Source organism: Balaenoptera acutorostrata, chromosome 11 (genome assembly GCF_949987535.1).
Source record: "Balaenoptera acutorostrata chromosome 11, mBalAcu1.1, whole genome shotgun sequence".
Taxonomy (NCBI): Eukaryota; Metazoa; Chordata; class Mammalia; order Artiodactyla; family Balaenopteridae; genus Balaenoptera; species Balaenoptera acutorostrata.
In genome coordinates, this window is record NC_080074.1 from 38937868 (window position 1) to 38958753 (window position 20886).

At 40.3% G+C, this 20886-nt stretch overlaps 1 protein-coding gene across 8 annotated transcripts in view; it reads left to right on the top strand.

The window, feature by feature from the left end:
* Positions 1–20886, top strand: part of LIN7A (lin-7 homolog A, crumbs cell polarity complex component) — a 252847-nt gene that overhangs the window by 112112 nt on the left and 119849 nt on the right. Inside the window, exon 1 of one of the 8 annotated variants that reach the window (XM_057556452.1) lies at positions 18322–18625. The exons of 5 other annotated variants lie outside the window; for them this stretch is intronic. Coding sequence is in view for 1 of the 3 variants with exons in the window: in XM_057556450.1 (XP_057412433.1) it covers positions 19337–19346 (10 nt within the window). In the remaining 2 variants the exon portion in view is untranslated. Of the gene's footprint in view, positions 1–18321; positions 18626–19321; positions 19352–20886 lie in introns of those variants that run through there. 2 more of the 8 variants (XM_057556450.1, XM_057556453.1) reach the window with 2 other exon arrangements.

Here is a 20886-nt window from a genome sequence, read left to right on the forward strand (position 1 = left end):
GGGGGTCTTACTTTAAATGCCTGGATCAGTTGTGGAGAGGAAGTGCAATCAGACTAAGTTCTATTCTTTGTTCTTGTTCACAGCCAGACTGTACCTGTCCTTCCCAGTTGTGATTAGTTTCATGGAATAAGTAGCTCAAGAGGCAGGGTGGGTGAGACAGTGAATGTATCTGAATATATTCACCAGCAGCTCACTGCGCGGTCTGTAATTTACAGATGGTGGGTTACTGGCATCATTACTGTACATGAAGTCAATACATATTAATAATTTCCCCTATACTTTATTAAAATATAATTAACTGATTAATTACATCATAAATTGATGAAATAAACTGATAAAAATTTTCCTACAAAAAATAAAAATCTCTTCAAAGAGAGAGCCCAATAATACTTATCTGGCTCCTAGCTGTAACTCTGATACTCACTTTGGAGTAGTTGGTTAGCCTCTTTGGGCATCAGTTTTCCTCTATGGGACATAAGGAGTTGGGATTAAATGATTCTGCCACTGTGCAGCTTTAACAGTCTAGAATTCAATGAATTAAAATTAGGACTCAGTTTCTGGTCACCTACTGGAAGATTTTGCAGATCACTTCCTCTCCCACCTCTTCCAGGTGTCCTTTGATGTGCTCTGAGGTCACCCGCTACTTTGGCCTCATCAAAGCATTTCTCAAACTCTGTTGCATTTTTCTCCTCATTGAACGGAACTCCTTGAGGGAAGAGACCATTTCTAAATTCATCTTTGTATTCTCAGTGCCTGCTATAGTCCCTGATCACGGTAGAAGAACAAAAATTAATGTAAATTAGTGTAAGTGAACTAAGGATTTTAACAACTTAAGCGCCCTTAAACTATAAGGGTTTCATAGTGAACAGGGGTACGCTCATAGATTCACAACATTTTTTTAAAAATTTTTATTTACTTATTAATTTTTATTTTTGGCTGTGTTAGATCTTCGTTTCTGTGCAAGGGCTTTCTCTAGTTGTGGCAAGCGGGGGCCACTCTTCATCGCGGTGCGCGGGCCTCTCACTGTCGTGGCCTCTCTTGTTGCGAAGTACAGGCTCCAGATGCGCAGGCTCAGTAGTTGTGGCTCACGGGCCTTGTTGCTCCACGGCATGTGGGATCTTCCCAGACCAGGGCTCGAACCCGTGTCCCCTGCATTGGCAGGCAGATTCTCAACCACTGCGCCACCAGGGAAGCCCTGATTCACAACATTTTGACCCTGGAAAGAATGGCAGGGAGAACATAGGCCAGTGGTTCTTCAACTTTCTTTTCCCCCATGCACTTGACAGATTTCCATCAGCAACCATAGCTCACTTATCTGTGATTATTAACCAAGGGGGATTGTGGCAGGTGAGCACAGGAGAAAAGGAAAGAAGACACTGCATAAAGCCTCCTAAGGGCATCTCATCAAGCAAACCCAAATACGTAATCCATATGTATTCTGCTGGTTCTTTTCTAGCATCTTCATTTTTCAAATGAAAAACATGAAAGAAGCAATGATAAGAGATGTTTTCAAGGTTACTCTACTAGTTAGTGGGAGATTTTATGCTAAAATCTCATTTTTCTTGTTTGATGCCCTTTGGCATTATCAACAGATTCATCTGGAATCTTCAGGGCAGAGGTTTTAAGCAAACAAATCAAAGCTATGACTTGAAATTAAGATTGATCCCTCCCAGAATTCAAAAGATATTATGTGAAAGTAAGAAGCTCAGAAGTCTGCGCTAGTCTCCTGGGTCTTGTCTGGGAAGCAAGCCTTTGCCAGAACCAGGCTGGGCCCTGAAAGGATAAACAGGGTGGCTTCAGGTTTTCACTGCTCTGTGTATATCCTAAACTCTTTTCCATCTGCCAGTAAGACCTCAGGTTAACTCTGTGGGGGCTTATGGGTGGCTATGGTCAGAGCAGGTTGTTGTTCACGCTGGTCCCAGTCCTTCGGATTGCTTATCGAGTGCCTACAGCAAGTCAGACCCTACTATGGGATTGCTATATACTGGTGAGCTAAACAGACTACCACATAGTCTTCATGGTAATTAGAGCTTAAGGAGGGAAAGAAATTACACACACACACAGATACACACACACACACACACTCATTCAAACCATTCATTCATTCAATATATATTCATTTATCACCTGCTATATACGAGATGCTACAGGAATGCCAGAGACAAAGTTTCTGCTTTTATGGTCCTTAAGAGTCTAGTGGGGAAAACATAATAAGTTAGGAATTCATTCATTCATTCAACAAATTATTGAGTGTCAGCCTTATGGCAAGCACTGTTTTAAGCAATATGGTGGTCCTAATGAACAAAGTAGATAAAGCCTAATGGAGTTTGCATACTAATGAGAGAACCACACACTGAACACATAGGTATACAACTATAAGTGCTAGTGAGAAAAAGTAAGACTGAATCAAAGAGAGTGATGGGCTACTGTTTGAAACTTGATAGTCAAGGAAGACCCTTTCCTCCGAGTTGGTGACATTGGAGAAGAGACCCGATGAAAGTGAGGAAGCAAACTTTGCAGATATCTGGAAGAATGTGCTCTGGAGAAGGACCTCACGTGTGCATCCTGGGAGCATCAAGAAAGTCAGTGTGAAAATGTGAGCACAGGGAAGAGTGGCAAAAAATGGGATTTGTGAATTGGTGGCCAGGGGCCAGATGATGTAAGTTATAATTAGGATTTTAGATTAGTTGAAAATATGAAGTGCTCTGAAAACAATAAACATGACAGGAGGATAGAGAATAATGGGGAAGGACCTATTTAGATGGTGTTGGTCAAAGAAGGCTCACTGAGAAAGTAAAATTTAATCTGAGCTCTGGTGTATTAATAAGATCCTTAGGAAGAGCATTATGGATAGAGGGAAGAATACACGAAAAAGCAGTTGCACATGTAAAGCTTGGCTACCATCCCATTAATACCTCCATAACCAAGCAAATGATTGAAAAGAAAAATTACCAAGAAATAACAACACTGTAAGTATGCATCTGGGGTAGATATTTGGTTATAAGTATACCAAGAAAATCTCAACTTTTTGCTTCTTACTGCTAGACTAAAACACTATATATTATAATTAGATTTTCAAAGATACCTTTTTTAAAAAATTAATTAATTTATTTTTGGCTGCGTTGGGTCTTCATTGCTGCATGTGGGCTTTTCTCTAATTGTGGCGAGCGGGGGCTACTCTTCTTTGCAGTGTGCGGGCTTCTCATTGCGGTGGCTTCTCTTATGGAGGAGCACGGGCTCTAGGCACGTGGGCTTCAGTAGTTGTGGCTCGTGGGTTTCAGTAGTTGTGGCTCGTGGGCTCTAGAGTGTAGGCTCAGTAGTTGTGGCGCATGGGCTTAGTTGCTCCGTGGCATGTGGGATCTTCCCGGACCAGGGCTCGAACCCGTGTCCCCTGCATTGGCAGGCGGATTCTCAACCACTGCGCAACCAGGGAAGCCCCGAAGATATCTTGAGCATTGTAATTTACACGTCACTATGCATAGATCTACATGTTGAACCCAAGTGGTCATAATATGAGATATATTCATTTTCAGTGTAATATTTTATATTAGACTGTGATGTAGAAAGTAGTAACTGTAATTTACCCTTGTGGCAAAGAGAAGATGCTGATAAGGAGATTAGTGTGGAATCATCTCTTCCAGAATTTAAAATATTCAGTGCAATTCTTCCCTACACCTTTGCCCAGATTTTAATCTCTACAACCAGGAATGACCTTCAGCTAAAATCAAGGGAACAAAGCAGGGTGCAATCCATGATACTTAATACTATTATAAGGAAGAACATAGGAATACTTCACTATATTAAAAACTGCATGGATTTAGGCACTTTCCTTCAGTCCAGTAGCTCCAACTCTCCTTCACTTTCCATCTCAAGGTCAGAAAAGATAATACAATGGAATTCTCCAAAATGTTACTTCTGCTTATCTTTTTGCCCTGATTTTAAGCAGAATGGCTTTTTAAAAAATCATGACTTATAAGGAAGTCTTTACATGACTTATAAAGAAGACTCACAAAATCAATTCTTGAAGAAAAATGGATAATTAAAATAATTTCTACGAGTAATTGAAATTGTGTAATTTTAGGGGCTTCCCTGGTGGCACAGTGGTTGACAATCTGCCTGCCAATGCAGGGGACACGGGTTCAAGCCCTGGTCCGGGAAGATCCCACATGCCACGGAGCAACTAAGCCCGTGCGCCACAACTATTGAGCCTACACTCTAGAGCCCATGAGCCACATCTACTGAAACCCACGAGCCACAACTACTGAAGCCTACGTGCTTAGAGCCCGTGCTCCTCCATAAGAGAAGCCACCGCAATGAGAAGCCCGCACACTGCAAAGAAGAGTAGCCCCCGCTCACCGCAACTAGAGAAAGCCCACGCGCAGCAATGAAGACCCAACACAGCCAAAAATAAAAATAAATTTATTTAAAAAAAAAAGGAAATTGTGTAATTTTAAATATTTGAGACTTTGCTTATAACATGATCAATAGTTTACAATCTGCATTTAGGCACCTATATAAAATAAAATGCTGGTGTCACAGCCACTGAACTTTTCTGTGAGTTAAATTCAACTTGGATACATTGCAAAAATGTAAATGTAGATCTTGATTTCTTGGATTCTAAAATAAGTTGTAATCTAAAATATTGATTAAACAAATTTTGATGTGTTTTCCCTTTAAAAAAATTAAAACTTTTGTCCTTTGAAAATTCTAATAGAAAACCAAGAGCTTTTATTTTGTGGATTTGAACCTTTTGAAAAAAAACATGAGTGCAAAAGTTGAATGCAAATGGAAATCCCATGAGTGCCACACTTTTCATAGAATTTGTGATACATTAAAAATTTTCTCTGGGCTTCCCTAGTGGCACAGTGGTTAGGAATCCGCCTGCCAATGCAGGGGACACGGGTTCGTGCCCCGGTCTGGGAAGATCCCACATGCCGCGGAGCGGCTGGGCCCGTGAGCCACAACTGCTGAGCCTGCGCGTCTGGAGCCTGTGCTCTGCAATGGGAGAGGCCACGACGGTGAGAGGCCCGCGCACCGCGATGAAGAGTGGCCCCCGCTCGCTGCAACTAGAGAAAGCCCTCGCACAGAAACAAGACCCAACACAGTCAAAAATAAATAAATAAATAAATAAATTTATAAAAAAAAAAATTTTTTTCCCTTTTCCCTTTTCCCTTTTCAAGGCAAGCGGAGCTTATTACTTTATGTATTTCCCAATTCAAGCCTTGGGCAGCCTATAGCTTTTCTAATCAACAGTATTCACCAGTTTTTATGAAATCTGTATTTGCTTGAAAATTGCTTTTGTTCATAGTCCAAAGGGGCTTTCCTCGTCTCTCTCCCTTCATTATTTATTTATTTATTTTTTAGCATGAGAAGAGATTAAGGAAGAAGGAAAGTAAAAATTAAGCTAGTCTTTATGTTGTTTTAAAGTTGTATGCCCTGATGGTTGTGATGGGGAGGAAAGAGAGAGGGGCTGACTATATTTTATGGCTCTTGTTCTAAAGCCTTTTTACATAGCAGCCAGATATGTTTTAGTCTACAAACATTATTTGCTTTCTTTCTCATTTTTTCCGTAAGCGTCACTAAACATTTTAAAACATATTTTTATTTAATTTTTTTTGCAAATCAATATTTGAGTTTCTTTTTGCACTACAGTTACAAAATATTTTCCAGGAGTCAGAATCGTGTCATATTCACCTTTTCTTTTTGTTTGATAATGAAAAGTTACAAAAAGAAGGAACCAAATTTCTAAAAAGTCTTATTGAAAAAGGTATTTTCCGTGTAATGAGAGTTTTATACACAGTTTTAAAATTGAAATTGAAAAGCTAATGATTGAACTTCCAGGAAAAGAAACAGAAATCTGGTGAATACCTTCTAGTTTGGTTTGTCAGCCATCCAAGCTCTGAGATGTATTTGGTGTGCTCTGGTCACTTATGAAAATAATGCTTTTGCTTTTGTGGTGCTTTTTCAGGATCACAGCTAGGGCTTAGCTATTTAATAGGGAAAAGAGAACATTTAGAGAGGAGTATCAAATGGGAAGATATGTATATTGGGTTTTAAGGGTGCTATTATAGGTGCAAAGCCAATACCTCTTGGAGAGAGTTCTTTATTTAGTTCTGACATCTGTCTATTGAGATATAGTCTTCATCAGGTCAGAGACTCTGCTGGATTTGTTTACACAGAGCTCAACACACTCTTAATATTGATTGATTGATCAACTGAATAAATGAATGAATGAAATTGACTTAGTTGGACTAGCTATCATGGAGTCATTCGTAATGCTAAAAAAAAAGCCTTCCAACCTATAATAATGTAAAAGCGGTGGCTACCTTACTTTGTCACTTTGCTTTGTGTGTGTGTAGCAGACCTAAAAGTGGAATGCTCTCCAGGGCCAAGAAAGGATGTGAGGTGCTGTTGTTGATACTTGTAGCCCTACTTCCATTGCTTGTATCCACCTGCCATCTTAACTTGTTAATTGAACCAGGCAAGTTAATGCCAGAGTACAACTGAAAAGGGTAAAAAAAAAAAAAAGACAAAAAAGGAGGAGGGCTTAGCAGAATCTGCCCCTCCACCAACACACACACATAAGCTATACTGCCTTACTTTTTTTTTTCCTTTTAACCACAAATGGATGAATAATAGAGCTATGTCCTGATAAACAAGTTAGAATCGATTTAATTTGAAATCACTCTGGGTTGGCAAATGTAAACACAACCTTAAAGTCATGTAGATTACATCAATGCTTTACTTCTGGTCTACGTGATAAAGAGGTTTTTTTTTGTTTTTGTTTTTCTCTGTGACTGACTTTTACTAAGTGATGTGCTAGCTGAATTTGAAGACTTGTCTATTAAAAGTAAAAGTAAATATACCCAAAGACTACTTGAAAAAAGTTTGGTTGAATTGAAACTTACATTGAAATTACACTCAGATAGTATCTGACTTGGACAGAAAACAAGGGCTTCTAGTTTGAACTGGTAGTAATTTCCTCTAGAAACACAGTAGCTATTCCAAGTCCAACTGGTTATGCTATTTTTGTTTACTTGCCTACTGTGGTGATAGTTAATGATATTTCAGTGTGAGCTCTGTTTGTTTGTTTTTTTCTATCAAAGAATCATCTTTCACCAAAAAAGGAAAAAGGATAGAATAATGGGAATCATAGAATGGCAATAAGATTTAAACCCCCGAGTTAGATGGGGAAAAAAATTCCATCAAATCATAGCTGGGTCTATTTAATGGTATTGAATTTGGGAATATGGCTGAGAGAATGCTGAAAGTGATTTATGAGGAAAGTTGTCAAAGAGCACTAATTGCTGATGAACAAATATCCTGGCTTCCAAAAAGGTGTTAAAGATGTTTGGGGAAACTACAGACCAATCTACTTGTTGTTGCCTCCTGGCAGAAAAATCTAAGGCATATTAATAGAAGAATGTGATATTGGCACTTAAAAAAGAAAGTGGTCAGAAACTAACACACCATTGTAAAGCAATTATACTTCAATAAAGATGTTTAAAAAAAAAAAGAAAGTGGTGATCCCACAGAGCCTACATGGGATCACCAAGAATAGTTTTTTTTCAAATTTCAGGTGTATGCCATAGCAATACTATATACTCATGACAGCCCAACTTTCATAGAAGCACTGTGGAAGGTGTGAGGTGTGTGAAGTGGATGATTGCACTGTTGGATTTCTAGTGGTTGAAACACTATTCCAAGGCAATTTGGTTCTCTGTCCTATTCAACATTGTTACCAATATTTTGCATGAGTGCCATAGAAGATTTTTTATAAGTGACATAGAGCTAAGAAGAATAGCAACTAATTTGGCCAACCAAATCAGTATTCTAAAATTATAACTAGCTTGAAGTTTGGGATTAGCAGACACAAACTACTGTATATAGAATAAACAACAAGGACCTACTGTATAGCACAAGGAGCTATATTCAATATATTGTAATAAACTATAATAGAAAAGAATATGGAAAAGAATATGATATAACTGAATCACTTTGCTGTACACCAGAAACTAACACAACATTGTAAATTAACTATACTTCAATTAAAAAAATATGTATATATAACAAATCTATAAAGAAAGTTTAAAGATCATATCTATCATTCACTGGTACCAAATCAATTTCCCGTACTGAATAGAGAAAAACCCGTGAAACAATAGCAACAATTCGAAGTCAAATATATATATAATGTTTAAGTTTAATAGCCAGGTAAGCTCACAAATTTAGATATTTTTAAAAGTGTAACAAGAATGTAATGTTGTTTTTCAATAAAAGTTGTTTGCCAAAGTCTTTTAAAAAAATAAATAAATGAAATTATAACTAGCTTGGACAGGTTACAATAAAAGAGATAAAATTTAGTGAAAATGAATGTATTCTTCATTCATTCATTCACCAGGGAAAGGGAGCCAGCGCTGTCTATTCATTGCCCTCGGTTCTACTGCCCAGTGAATACTGCCCCACTGGACTCCACCCAACCACCTCTAAAACCTCAGGCAGGCCCTGTACCTCAGTCAAGCCATCATGATTCAGTCCTGGGTCAAGACAAGGATGCTTTAGTATGGCACTTAAAACATGCACCCCAGAGCCAGCCTGTCTGAGTTTGAATCCTAGCTTTTCTATTTACTAGCTCTGTAACTTCCAGTGTTACTAGACTGTTTTGAATCTCAGTTTCCTTGTCTGTGAAATGGGAAATGATAAAAATAGCAGTGACTTCATAAGGTCAACGAACCTTAAACGAGTTAACACGTGCAAAATACTTAGAACAGGCCTGACACATGGGCACCACTCAACAGTGATAATTATTTCTTCCCTGAGTCCTCAAAGTCAAGGAAGACATCCTTCGATATCCAACGGATATTGGTTCCAGGACCCCCTGCTGATAACAAAATCAGAGGAAGCTCAAGTCCCTTACATAAAAAGGTGTGGTACAGTTGGCCATTGGTTCTGCATCCGCAGATTCTGCAATTAGTTGAATCTGTGGATGCAGAAGCCCCGGATATGGAGAGTCAACTGTACTGCCACCCTACTGCCAGGAGGCAAGGACAGATAATGTTTGTTGCCTTCAAGCTATACTAAGAGGCAGAGACCGTGTTTATTTTGGTATACTGTAGAAGCAGGAAGCACTTGGAGATGCCTGGGGGTCAAAGCAAAAATTTCCTGTATAAATACTTAATTTGCCAGCTCACTCTTTCCCTAAATCCCTTCTTTCTTGGCGCTTCTATAACATTTATTTTCATAATTGTACTAGAGCACTTACCACACAATATAGAATTTTTTCTTTTACACTGCCGTCACCGTAACAACATAAGTTATTTATATTCATCTTTGTGTACCCATTGCCTATCACAATGCCTGAAAGACAAGTGCTCAAATGTGTGCTGAATAAATTAGTGTATTTTTCTTCAAATACTGCATAGCTTCAGGGGGTAAAACTAGGTGAGTTAGCAAAGGATACAAGATGACAGATTTTTTTTATTCAAGAAAAAATTCCCCACATTTATTCTGCTCAAAATTAGAATGGGTGCCTTCCGGGAATTTGTGAACATTCCATTACCAGATTACTGGAAAAGTATAGGCAAAACTTGAATGACAAATTGGAAAAGTTGTTACAGATGGACTTTATGATTGGGTAATTGTTAAGGACAGGGACTAGAGTTTATGTAGATGTTCAGGGTTTTTATTTTATTTTATTTATATGCAGATATAAAAAGTGTACTAAACAGTTGACTGGGGAAAATATAACCAAGAGTGACTTTTTTTTTTTTTTTAAGATGGTTCCAACAGTATCTCTCATCCTACATTCTCTCTTTTTTTTTTTTAAATTAATTAATTAATTTATTTATTTTTGGCTGTGTTGGGTCTTCGTTTCTGTGCGAGGGCTTTCTCTAGTTGTGGCGAGTGGGGGCCACTCTACATCGCAGTGCGCGGGCCTCTCACTATCGCGGCCTCTCTTGTTGCGGAGCACAGGCTCCAGACGCGCAGGCTCAGTAGTTGTGGCTCACGGGCCTAGTTGCTCCGCGGCATGTGGGATCTTCCCAGACCAGGGCTCGAACCCGTGTCCTCTGCATTGGCAGGCAGATTCTCAACCACTGCACCACCAGGGAAGCCCAAGAGTGACTTTTTGACTCTTGTTTAGTGCTGTTTAATTGTGAAGCATCACATGATGCTGACAGAGGCATAAACATGCCAGTCAGGGGTGTGAGCGCTGGATCCAGACGTCTGGGTTCAAATCCTATCTATGCCTGCCTCTTCCTTAGCTCTGTAACCTTGGCCTGTTAATATCTTCTCTCTGTCCTTTACTTTTCATCTATAAAATTGAAAATAATAATAGTTTCTATCTCTTAAGATTACTGTAAAAATTAACTAAGAAAACATATGCAAGTGCTTAGAACACTGCCAAGACCATAGTAAGTGCTCAACACTGACTGATTTTTCCCCACCCCTTCTCCTCAGGGCATGTGTTTTTCCCAGTGCAGTAAATGAAAAGTGCACAAGCTTTGGATTTAGACAGATATGGATTTGAATTGCAGTTCTGCCACTTACTATCTATGGAAGCTTAGAATACTGCTTACTCTCTCCACATTCTATTTCTTTCATTCTTAATATAGGAATAATGACACCCACTTTATGTGGTGATACATTCCTTTGGTTCTTCCTTAGCCTTGCAAGGAAAAGAGAATGAGAATCTACCATGTGCCAGGTACCGAGTCAAAGGCTAGGGGTAGAGCGTGCAGTCCAGGGAAGACAGACATGAAACAGATAATTTATGATAACATAGTTTGAGTATTATAGTAACAGCTCACACGTATTGAGCATTTACTACGTGCCAGGCATTGTGCTTAGAGTTTTTCATATTTCATTTCAGTTAGTCCTGAAAACAAACCTCTGAGGCACATGCTATTAGTATTTTGAAGATGTGGGAACTGAGGCAGAAAGGGGCTAAATAAAGGGATTGGAACTCAGTCTGGTTTATATTGAGACCTTGAGTTTAATCACTATGCTACACTGTGGAGAGCAAGTGCATAGGTCTGTAACAGGGTCTGTAACAAGACTTGAGGGACTTGGACTTGTAAGGGATGGCAGACACGGAGGTGCTTGCAAAGGCTTCAAAGAGCAGACAGACAGGTAGGAGGCATCCCCAGGACAGTATGTTGTTCAGACAAAAAGGAAAGAATTTTATTCAATGCTTATAAAAGGGGTATATCCTAATGCTGGTAAAGACTAATTTAAGTGATGTATTTTAAAAGTGTAGCACAATTATTTGAAAATAGCAGGTGTTTAATAAACGGTTGTGCTTATTATTAATCATGTTTATTACTTTCTTGGTACAAAAGATCAAAATACCCAAATATGGAATTATAAGAAAGTCTAGCAAGATCCTGTTCCTTCTTTCCATGCTGTGCCAGTGAACCAAGAGATTATGACTGTGACATTTAGATTATCTTTCAGTGATCTGTCATGCGCAGATAAAGCTTCTTCATATACTTGGAATTTTGACAGGCTCACAGAGGGAGTTGAAAAGTGATAATAGGGCCCCAAGTCCCTTTCTGTACAGTCTTTGCTGTTAAGTGAGACAAGTGCAGCACAACCTGAGTTTCAGGCATGAAGAGAAAATTGTGACTTCTTTTTTTGCTTCAAGATTGGCTCTAAATGGCCTGAAGGGCATAAACACACTCTGCTTACCCATGATCTTTAAAATATATGCCTTGAGGTTTTAACATGTGTTTCAGTGGCCCAAGCCATGCTGTATTTGCCTAGCATTAAATGTGGGAGAGATGATCCATCTAAGTAAACTGATCTTGGAGAGGCAGCAGTGAGTGGTGGCATGAAGCAAGATCTTAATTCCCTGCCCAGGAATTGAACCCGGGTAGCGTGGATGAAAACCAGGAATGCTAGCCACCAGACCCCCCTGGCTCTTGCCCCTAGTGAAAAATACATTTCTCACGGAGGCAAAAACTGTAAAAACACATACGAAGTTTATTATTGGAGACATAGCACAACAACAAGTGGGAGAGCACACAGAGAAACGGTTTGTTTAGTTAAGATAGAAGCAAGGCAGAGATGCACACCCGCAGAGAAAGGTGTGGGTGTCCTCCCTAATGAGAAGGAGTGCAGTAAAGAGGTGGTTAAGTCATTTATCTAGGTCAGTTCTTTGTTTACCTTTGGCCAATTATCTGGTTTCTTTTTCCACACCTGCCCTAGGACTTTCCCCAACATGTGTGCACGACTTTTTTCCAAGATGGATCACAGCCCAGAGGCCTATGGGATGGCCTTAGCATCACAAATTATGGGGTGGTGCCCCCTCTTTTATGACCCCCAAGGAGCCTTTCTGTGCATGTGCAATGTTTCCCTTGCCCTAAGGATGGGAAATGTATGACCTCCTGCTCTTTTAACAGCATTTAGTCCCTCTCTGTCCCTGCCATAAAAGTGTCCAATGTCCAGTTATCTACCCTATTCCTGTTGCTGTTTCTTATATCGAAGTGCAGATCTCGAAATACAGAGAGGAGTCCGGTCATAAATATGTAGTCCGGAGCCCGTTTATCTCTTGCCTCAGGAAGTGTAAACAGGGGGCTGGTAATGAAAGTCCGGCGTGGAGCCCATCTTCTTCTCACCCCAGGAAGTGTGAACAGGCCAGTTGTAAATGTCTAGCCTGGAGCCCATCTATCTCCTGCCTCAAAACCTTACAGATAACTGAAAATTAATTAATGGTTAATTTTTAACCATTTTTAACCTGAAAAATATAGGATTCATTTCCTTTCCTTCTCTGGTATAGTATATGTTCTCTAGAAAATGGAGCTTTTGTAAAAGAATAGTGGAAGATAAAACAAGTAAGGCAGGACAACAATGCATATTACTAAAGGAATGATGAGATATTTATGTGGATGGCTCAAAGGGAAATTCTGCATCACTCCAGCTTCTCAGACCTGTTTTAGTTAGTTGAGGTTGACAGATACACGCCTCTGGATAAATAAGGTATTCTGGATCATGTAGACACTCATTTCTTCTGATGACACACATTTTCCAAGTATTGACAGTTTGGCTTCCAAATGATAACTTTGAATAGCAAAGTATTAAGATTGTGTATGCTATGGACTGAATGTTTTCGTCTCTCCCTTCCCCATTCATATGTTGAAGTCCTAACCCCCAATGTGATTTGGAGGTGGAGGCTTTAGGCAGTAATTAGGGTTAGATGAGGTCATGAGGGTGGGGGTCATGATGAGATTAGTGTCCTTATAAGAAGAGGCTAGAGCTCTCTCTTCACCATGTGAGTATACATCCAGAAGGCAGATGGCTGCGAGCTGGGAAGGGACTTTCACCAGAAGCTGAATCTGCTGGCACCTTGACCTTGAACTTTCCAGTCTCCAGAACTGTGAGAAATAAAAGTCTGTTTTTGAAGCCACTTAGGTTATGGTACTTTGTTATAGCAATTTAAGCTAAGACAGTATAGCAATCATCACATGATCTTAGCCTCAGCAATCCTCTATCCTAAGTAGTTGAACAAATTAGCTATAGGCAAGATAAGTTGTACACAGATACACATTAAGGTATACCTAATTTCCTGCTTAGCTTCATTTTTTTCCCTGTGTGAGTTTTGAAATCTTTGTCTTACATGTACGAACAAGTTTTCAGAGCCTCTTCTCTTGGATTGTTCTCCATTATTTTCAAATACATTGAATTATTTAAATACATTTAATTATTTTTTTCTTAGCAGTTTCTCCTGGATATTTTTCGAGATGAAATTTTCTATTTGTAAATTATGCATTTTTCCAAATGTAAAGGAGCTGTATCTAATCAATTGCCTTACATTCAAACAATACTTTACTGATCTAATATTGATGTAGGCCTTTGCTTATTTTGCTATAAGTCTTTCTTTTAATGTTTGTATTGTGGGGGGGGGGTGTTGGCTAGGGTCGACAGTGTGTATCTTTAACTTATCACAGCCTCCCTTAAAATAATATACTTCCAACTGCTGCCTCTTGTCTTTTGTGCTACTGTTATATCTATGCTATAAATGCATAATTCATTGCTACTAATTGTGCTTTAAACCAGGGCTCACAAGTTATAACCCCCAAACCAAATCCAGCCTGAGAGCTAAGAATGTTTTTTTCATTATTTTAAATGGTTGGAAAACTCAAAAAGAGAAATATTTTGTGACAATGATATATTTTAATACAATGAAAATTGTATTAAATTCAAATTTCCATGTTTATAAGTAAAGTTTCATTGGAACATAGCCATGCTCATTAATTTACATGTTGTCTATGGCTGCTTTCAGGCTACTTTCAGGCTACAGTGGCAGAGGTGAGTAATTTCAGAGACAGAGACCATTTGGTCTGTAAAGCTTCAGCCATTTACTCTCAGACTCTTTACAGAAAATGCCTGCCAACCTCTGCTTTTAGAGCATTAAAGAAATAGAAAAGAGAGAATGGCTTTTATATATGCATTCAGTTGAACCATTTGAGTTGCTTGACCCTCAGCTTGCAGTCTTCCTTGTACACCCGTGTCCCAGCTGATTCTTGCTTTTTGCTCTTCCATTCCCTCAGGGGTAGACTACTGTCGCTCCTTTCTTGGTACTTACTAGCCTGGTGGTGGGGACAAAGGAGCTTCTCTGTTGTCTTGGCCCAGCCTTGGTCTCAGGAAGACCCTGTGCCTGAGTCTCAAGGATGGGGCTTTCTCAATGATCCTGCCTCTTCCTGGTCTACCAGACTAAACTCTGCCTTCATCCTTGGAGGGTCTTGGTGGGAGAGCTCCCTGCCCCTTCCTCAGTGGTAGGGGGCCCCTAATAGTATTGGTATTGGATCCTGGAATTAACACTGTTTCCTGCTTCCCTCTCCCTCCACCTTGGCATACAGGGTTTTTTCTTTTATCTGTCTCCCTGTTGTAACAAGTTTTTACCTCTACTCTTAACTCTGATCCGTTCTTTCTCACGAGCTCCCAGTAAAAGCTTGTAAAAATTGCCTGTATTTGCCACTCCCAGAGGTTTTATATTGTCATGCTAGCTCACATTTGGACTTTGATCAATCAGTTAAACACGTCAGCTGAATTCTTCTTACCCGTTTGTATGGCGCCCAGTGTCTCTTCTGCCCATGCTCTGCCACAGATGAGTGAGCCTGTGCTGGGTGTGAGCCTGGCTCACCTCCCCTCTCTGCTTGGATAGCTTTCTACACTCTTCAAGCTTCCTATACTATTACAGTTCTGCAAAGTTAACCTATCCCATGTGAGCTAAAATTCACAGTAACCTAACTGAGTAAGAAATTGTGTTCCCAGCTGGGAAGACAGACTTTGAAAGCATTTTTGCAGCCTGGTTAATTTTTGGCATTTATTTGCACATCTGAGCAACTGTTTGGTTAGGCAGACTGTCTTTATGTTGTTGCTCATATTTCAAATTAAAATCCAATTTGGAGACTAATTTGAGTGAATCTGTAATATGGCAGACTGAGCTAACACAGAACCTCTCCCATTACAAACATCAAGAGGTGTCACATAAAATCTAACAATTCAACTCTCTACAGCTTAGATTGCAGGTGAGACAGCATAATCTCCAGGTGCCAGGAATGAAAGGGGAAGTGAAGGCTGGAATGGCAGTGGTATCGCACTGACATCTTGGTACAAGCGGACGGAGGGAGATGAAGGAGATGCCAAGTGGTCCCAGACTGAGAAATAAGCCCCATGGCTGGGGGCAAAGCAGGAACTGAGGGTGACGTGTTAGATCTTCATTATACCCATACCCTAAACTGCATTGCTTAGCTTGGAGTCTGAATATATACCACTGAGCTGGTTCAGGAAACTTTCTCACAAGAAACTTACATAAAAAGTCCTAGCCTAGGACAGACTAGAGGAAGTAAAATGAAAGCACTCTTTTTTTTTTTTTAAATTTATTTATTTATGTATTTATTTTTGGCTGTGTTGTGTCTTCGTTTCTGTGCGAGGGCTTTCTCTAGTTTCGGCAAGCGGGGGCCACTCTTCATCGCGGTGCGCGGGCCTCTCACTATCGCGGCCTCTCTTGTTGCGGAGCACAGGCTCCAGACGCGCAGGCTCAGTAATCGTGGCTCACGGGCCCAGTTGCTCCGTGGCATGTGGGATCCTCCCGGACCAGGGCTCGAACCCATGTCCCCTGCATTGGCAGGCAGATTCTCAACCACTGCGCCACCAGGGAAGCCCCGAAAGCACTCTTAAGAAGCATCCAGCTACATCACTGGTTTCTCATAGAACAAACAATCCCTGCCAAAGGTGAGCTCACAAATAAACATTAGAAATGAATGAAAAGGAGATAGAACATTCGAGTGAGTGTTGTCAGTGCTGACAACAAACCAGGGGGTTAGTGAGCCCTGTGTTTTGGGCAGAAGGAACAGAAATTCAGAGAGAAAAAGGAAGGTATGTCTGAAAAACTTAAAGAACTCGATATAGAAGAAATCAGAAAGAGAATATAAGCATATTTATAATGATTTTAAAATGCACTTTAAAAATAGAAATTATAAGGAAAGAACATGACACTGGAAAAATAAGTAAATTTGAAAAAGATTCCTGAAAAATATGAGAAAAGAATGCTAAGATTTTTTTAAATAAAATGACATTACATTATATTAAAGTTTTGAAAAACTTGAAAAGTTCTATTTATAAGACTTTTTTGTTTTGTATTCACAAACAGGAAAATAATTAGCACCATTTTCACTTTATCTGATACTAAGGGCTTATATTAGAAATGACTGTGGAACCTGAAAGGAAGCTCTTCTTGGTTAAGTATCAAGACAGCCAGGAACTGGGGGTAAGGCTTATGTTTGGTTTTGATTTTCTGAGATATTAATCTGATCATGTCATTCCTTGCATTAAACTCTTTACTGGCTTCCCATTTTCCAATATTTTAAATATATCTTAATATGTTCTTAATTTTATTAACTGACCATATGCCAAAAATTATTTATGTATAGCCTTTCCCCTTTACTACTTATGTCCCAAATACCTAGAACACAGCCTGGCACATTGCAGGTGTTTAATAAATATTTGTTGAATAAACAAAGTCAGGATCTTGGCAATGTTGTTCTCTTTGTGGGGAGAACCCTTCCTCTTCCTCCCGTTTCTTGGCAAATTCCTACTTGTCTTTTTAGCATTTGGGTTTCAGATTCCTCAAAAAATCTTTTCTTGTTCCCTGAGCCTAGTTTAGTTCCCTCTGTTTTATGCTTCCATAGCACCTTATAATGCCCTTTTGTAAATTCACCCAATTATTCACTCAATTCTTGAGTGTCTACTATGTCCCAACTCCTGTTCTAGGTCCTATGTAGTGAACACAGACATAATTTCAACTCTTGTGAAGCTTATATTGTAGTCGGGTGGAGGTGGAGGAGGACAAGACAAACAAATAAGTACATAGAACTTTCTATAATTTTAAGTAATCTGCAGAAACATGAAGCAGGTTTGCGGGGGTTGGTGAGAGAGCCAAGGAAAGTAGGGGTGGATCCAGGGAAGTCCTCATGTATTAGATACAGTAAGTCCCCTACATACGAACGAGTGCTGTTCCAAGAGTGTGTTCATAAGCCCAGTTTGTTCGTAAGTTCAACAAAGTTAGCCAGGTACCCAACTAACACAATCGGCTATATAGTACTGTTCTGTAATAGGTTTTTAATACCTATCACCACTGCTTTTACGCTTGTTTCCGGACATCCTGGGCTTGAAATAAAGATGCTGTACTACTGTACTCTATACAGTACTGTACAATAAAGTACACAAAAGCACAACCACTTGCGGAGGATGCACGCACGTGACAATGTAAGCCAGACACGTGAAGTAACTTACGTGATTGGACGTGCGAATGCACGTTCGCATCTTTGAAAGTTTGCAACTTGAAGGTTTGTATGTAGGGGACTTACTGTATAAGTAAATAACGAGTTTTCCCTGAGGATAACTAGGAAAAGTAGCACAGAGGAAACAGCAAGGGTAAAGGCCTTGAGGCAGTAATGTTCTGAAAGTATTTTAGGAACAGCAATGAGCCCTGTGCCTGGGGCACAGTCAACAAGGGAAAGGGTAGAAAGAGATGAAGACAAAGAGGCTTTGGGGTTTTTTTTTTTTCTCTGGACAAGTGATGTCATTTTAGCTGTTACAGTTATCTCTGGGATGGGCAGGGCCAAGGGGGAAGGCGCAGGGTGTGGGTTCTGGGTGGACAGTCCTAGGAAAGCCGAGTCCTAAAGGTGCAGCCCCTGGAGCAGCCGCGAGGTGGCGCCAGGCCGCTCCAGGAAGTGCAACTCTAGGCTGGGGGCTGGGAGTCTTGGTGATTCCCTGGGACGCCAGGCCTCGCCTTCCACGGGGCTGGTGGGCCCCGGAACATCCTAGAGGGGTTTCGCTTCCGTCCGGGGTTCCGAAGATGGTGCCAATCTGTTTGAGGGGCAGTTCAGTTGTCCCAGCCTGGGGACTGCCACCGCGGCGCACCCACCGCGGCAGGTCTGCGCCCAGCTCCTTTCTGAGCGGCTGGGGCGGTCGGGACAGGGGGCCCCAGGCCGCCTGCTCACCACGCAGCTGTAGGTAACCCGCCGCCGGACATGGTGACTGCGGCCGCTGAGGGCCACCTGGCCGCCCCCGGGAAGACGGCGGCCTGGACGCGTTCCGGGAGCCCAGCCGAGCACTGGAGGTAGGCCAGCGCGCCCTCGGACTGGAGGAGGCTGACGCTTGCTATTTTGAGGACTTTGGCTTTTAGTCTAAGATACTAAAGCCACAGATGGTGGGATTTTTAGTTTGAACGGGCTAGATGAGTTGGGAAGTAAATGAGAGAATCCAGATCAGAGATGATGGTGGTAGGGATCCGGGTAGTAACAGGAAAGGTAGTGATGAGTGGTCAAATTCTGGACACGCCTGGAAGACTTAGCCAGCAGGATTTGATGCAGGTTTGAGTATAAGGTGTAGGAGAAACAAAGCAGTTGATGAAGAATCAGGTGTTTGGTCTGAGAACCTGAAAAGAGGAAGTTTCACCTGAGATTGGAAAGACTCCAGAAGAGAGTAGGGGGAGGGGTTTACGTCCAGGAGAAATACCAATTTTGGACGTGTTGAGATATCTGTTAGACGCTAGAATGAAGAGTTTGAGTTGCCAGCTGTATTAAAAAACTCTGGAGCTCAAGGGAAGAGTCCAGGATGGAGATATAAATACGGGAATTATCAACGTATAGATGGTATTTAAAGCCATCTGGAGGATGAAAAAAATGGGACGTTTGATGACTCAGCTCTGCGTAATTACAACACTTAAAGGTTGAGAAGATGAGGAAGCACCAGCCAGGGAGGAAAAGCAAAAGACAGTGGTGATCAGAGGCCAAGTAAATGAAGTCTTTTAGAAGCTGGGAAGGCTTAAATGGTAACAGGTGAGGTAAGACCTCGTCTGGGAATTGACCCTTGCGATTAGCAGTGTGAAGGTCATTGATGGTCCTGACACTTTTTTGAAATAGTAGGTAAAAGCTTCATTGGTGTAGGCTCAGGAGAGGATGAGATATTTTAGGGACAGTAAGAACAACTTTTTGTAGAACTTTTGCTTTCAGAGAAATAGCATAGTAGCTGGAAGGAGATATAATTCTCAGCATGCCTGGAACTCCCGGTAAGAACTACACACTGTGGTAACAAGTGTGTCCATCTTGTTGACTGCTTTTTGCCTGGTACCAATGCTTGACCCAAAGCAGATGTGCAACTAAGTATTTCTTGAACAGTAAGTACCATTTCAGTTAAAATTATAACCTAAAATTTTTTAAGGTTTAGAAGTATTTTCAATAGATGTTACTTTTTTTTAAATTGGATAAGAATATGTGTTTTGACACTGGTTAAGAAATGAAGTGATCACAGATAATATGATCATTCCACATCTACTTAACCAATTTCCCATCTGGCTCAATTATACTAAACACCACATACCACCTTTATTTCAGGAAAACCATGCAATAATGACAATTTAATTTGCAAAAATATTCAGTGCAGGTAACTTTATCTACAGCAAAGTTTTTCAAATCATGGAAAGAAGAAAGTAAATATATTTTTCTTTAGCAAAGTAGACTTTGGTTTAGGTTTGGAAAGCATCAGGAAGCCATTAAGTCTTTAAAGAGCTGTTCATAGTACCAGAGTTTTGTGTGAAAGGTTGATTCATTGCTAAATGATGGTACACATTTATTTAATGAAACACATTTATTTGGTTTGAGGATGAGCGGCTGTAGTACAGTAGATCCTAGGCTTGACGTCTGGGGAACTACAGAGATGAATGAAGTCATGAAAGAGCAGATTAAACATGTAGGTTGCAGATAGATAGAGGTGCTTAGCTTTGTTTGATGGGTAATCGAGAGTGTTTGAAAATTTTGAGCAGGGAACTGAAATCATCTGAGCTGTATATTTATTAGCTACTATGAAAATTGGCTGCAGGATTGAATCTATAGGGAAGAAGAATGTTTTACAAACATGACTCTGGGAGATTTTATTGGATGCTCCTTGAAAAACTTTGCATGGTAAAATGAATTAGGAGATACTGGGTTTCCCAAACATCAGGTTAAACAAACTTAATAAGATGTTTCTTTACTGTAGCCTTTCAGATACTTTGTGAATCTCTAAGTCCTATGGAATATGCAGATCATGGAACTCTTTGTTCGAGGAATCCTATTATTCTTTGGAACAGTTTGATCATTTTGGACCACTGTTGTATTATCGTTGTAATCTGGAAGAGTTATAGGAATGCAAAGGAAGGATGAGATAATGATGGGCATGCCTTATTGACTAATAGATGATGAAAATGGGGAGAGGAAAAAGTCAAAGGGGAGACATGTGAGTTCACAAACTTGATGAGTTTAGCTTAGCACTTGATGAACTTTAAGATGTTGGAGGACAGCCAAGTATAAATCAGGGTTTTAACCTGGAAAGCATTCAAGG